At 52.7% G+C, this 3,235-nt stretch overlaps 1 protein-coding gene across 1 annotated transcript in view; it reads right to left on the reverse strand.

Annotated features, from left to right (window-relative positions):
- The window catches only part of LOC106562196 (genetic suppressor element 1), a 486,315-nt gene extending 483,728 nt beyond the window's left edge, over positions 1–2,587 (reverse strand). The window contains exon 1 of the mRNA XM_082957818.1: positions 1–2,587. This exon is cut by the window's left edge and continues 402 nt beyond it. Within this exon, the coding sequence (XP_082813944.1) occupies positions 1–2,214 (2,214 nt within the window). The 5' untranslated portion in view covers positions 2,215–2,587.
- Between the last annotated feature and the right edge of the window lie 648 nt (positions 2,588–3,235).

The raw sequence follows: 3,235 nt of genomic DNA on the forward strand, positions 1-3,235 counted from the left end.
ATGCAGGTCGTGATAGCAGAGGGCACAGGCTGACACCAGGCCGGTGGCGTCGGCAGGTTTGGCGCGGGGAGCGGGGGGGTGGATGGTGAGGAAGGGAAAGAAGGGCTCTCTCTCTCCACAGCGCCCGGGAGGGTTGACATGGAGTTGGAACTCCCCCCCAACCCCTAGCTCTGCCCCACACAGGTAACACACTGATACAGACCCACCATGACCAGAGGAAGAGGAGGACACCCCCTTTTGGGAATGGGCCAGTCCGGCTCCCCCCGTGGCCAGCGCTGCGTGGTACCTCCCCAGGAAGGAGGTGACAGAGGTGATGAGGTCCTCACTTAGGCTGAGGCGGTACGCCCCCCAGATCTCCTCCAGGATGGCGTGGCATGGAGGACAGCAGTGCACCTGGCCGTTCCTCACTCCCTGGGCACCAGGAGGGCACGGCAGCAGGTTGATGAAGGGGAAATACATGGCACCGCGGGCTTTTCCCATGCCGACCCGTGCATGTGCCACCCTCACATTCTGCCCGCACTCCTGGCCACAGAGGAAACAGGCCTCACAGGAAGCCTGAGACTTAGGTAGGCGGTCCAGGGGCTCTAAGGGGTGCCTTTCCTGGGAAGTGATGCAGGGAGGGGGGCCCGAGGCTGGTGCAGGGGTGGAGGAGCCCTGGTTGAGGGGGACCACGTAGAGGCGCTGGAGAACGGGCACGTCGGCCAGCTGGAAGCCCTGCCACTGCTGCATTAGGGAGGTGTGGCAGCTGGCACAGACCAGGGTGGTGCCCCCCGGGGTGAGGGGTATGGCGCCAGGGGGAGGGCTGTGTAACCACAGGAAGGGGAAGAAGGGCTCGCTGGCTGCCCTCTCCTGCTTCTGCACAGACACACAGAACCTCCCGCCCTGCCACAGCCCGCTGCCGCAGATGTAACACACACACTCCTCGGGACTGGTACTCCTGTTGGCACCACCACTGGCACCACTCTGGGGCATGGCAATGACCCTCCCTGCAGCGTCCCTGGGTGGTCTCAGCAGGGCCAATACCCTCTCTCTGCTGCTGCCAGCTTCTTCAAACACCTCGCGGTCGTCGTCACTGGTTATATTGATCTCGTGGTCGTTGTCAGAGTTGTCAGAGGCTATAAACTTGCCCGGAACACGTTCTCTAGGTGCTGCTGTGTCGCGCCTAGAGGTGACAGCGGCGCCAATGGGTGATAGTCCGTCGGCAGCATCAGCGAGATCCTCTCCTTTCTGGTGGAATATGAGGGAGGGATGCCTGGCTAAGCTACAGCTGCTATCAGCTGCGCGTTGGAGAGGGCGCGGGTCAGCGTGTCTGACATTCCCCTCCGCTAGCCACTGCCTGTTGCGCATAATGATCCCGTTGTCCTGCACAGGTGTGTCGACGTGAGAGCTGTCATAGCATCTCTGGGACACAATCTCTTGGGCCAGAGATACTGATGACTGAGAGAGATTATTCATCATTTTAGCACCGCGCCTGGGCGGCATGGCACTATCCGATTTCGGCGAGTCTTGTGCCTGGTAAACACCCACGGGATAGCGGATAGCCCGTTGAGAGTCAGGGCTGCTTTTAACACTGATAACACTGTTGTTGTTCTTCCTGTTACCGTTTCTGGGAGTTTTGCTGTTGCTGCCAGATGTTTTGTACTTCTCCTTGCTCACACTGGCGCGGTCTACTAAATCCAGTTCTTGGTCTGACATGTTCTCGTTTTCCGAGAAAGAGGAGAAATCCGACTCGTTCCCGTCGTAATTCTGGCTGCTGACACTGATTCTCTGCTCCAGGTCATAGGAGATGTTCCACTCCTGTGGTATCCGCCGAGAGTCGCACTGGTACGGCCTCTTCAGCCAGTACATACGCTTCTCTATGGGTGTCCTAGTCCGCTCGAACGAGTTCCACTGCTCCCCCAGAAAACAGTGGCACACGGCGCACACCATAGCGTGTCCATCCGGGCTGACTTCACATGCCCCCGGCGCTGGCTCCTGGTTTTCTAAAAACGGGAAAAACGGACCGTTCTCTTTCGGATATTTCACTTGTAATCTCAATTCTTTTCCGGGCGAAACGCCGCTTCCACAAATAAAACAGTGAACCAATCCTATCCCATTCCGATCAGACCTGGAAGTGTTGCCGTACAATGGGCTCTCAGCCCCAGGCATGGCTGCAGCCATGAGTCGGTGTTTCCGAGATATCGGTATTGAATCCTTGTCACGGGGGTCATTCATAGTTCTAAAAACACCCCAGACTACATGACATAATACCAAAAGCGGTAATTCATTCTAACAGACTCACACCTTTACAAAAGTAGGCTATGCAACAACAAGACAGCGTATCGCGTTCAGCCTACTCACTGTGATAAAATAGCCGATAGGTCATTGAAACTGCAGAACAGGCAGCGAACCGTAGATTAAATTCCTGGCTCTCAAGTATTCCGTTAGAGATTATCTATTCAAACCGTCCATGAAACATTGAGCAGAAACGCAGTGTCTCCAGTCCGCAGTATAGCACTGCGAACCCGATGGTAATGTGAGAAGAAAACTCTTGTTAGAATCACGGGTCACCTCTCCTACGAACTTTCCTGCGCTCTGAAAACTTTGGCTGTTAACTCGCTCACACTGTACACAGCGCCATCTCCAATTCACCGGATCAGTTTTCAGATACACTCGCCGCTGCTCCCCCATATTCAAACCTTCCCAGCAGAACTAACTGATAAACGAGGAAAGCGTCTCATTGTTTCTTAACCAAATGACGTATTTGTCGAAGAAAAACTTCATCATATCATATCAATCATTACCGTGTAGGCCTATTGATGTTTAGATCCAGTGGGATTAGAATAGCTCTAGCCTATAATTAGAGTAGGTATTGGTTTTAAACTGCTATACCAGTGATAACGTTTTCACACGTAATGCATAGATCCATGAGCTATTGATATATGGAAATATTTACACACGCCACAAACCAGCCTACATATTGCATTGCACGACTTCCCATGCCATAGCTGTCATGTAAATATACACTTTATGCTAAATGTTACAAACAATGAATGTAATTACAATAGGCTATATCGACATAATAAACAGCCAGACAAATTTACAAGAGAAAGAAAAAACTTGTAAGGCAGCAGGATCCTGAGTTGCACAATGTGTGCCATTGTTCAAGCATTTGTGAGAGCTGTGCAAGATGCATGACACATTGAAGCAGAATCTGTATCTGTTCTTAAAACAGAATCATTATAATAACCGCAGG

This window comes from Salmo salar, chromosome 11 (assembly GCF_965601325.2).
Source record: "Salmo salar chromosome 11, fSalSal1, whole genome shotgun sequence".
Classification (NCBI taxonomy): Eukaryota; Metazoa; Chordata; class Actinopteri; order Salmoniformes; family Salmonidae; genus Salmo; species Salmo salar.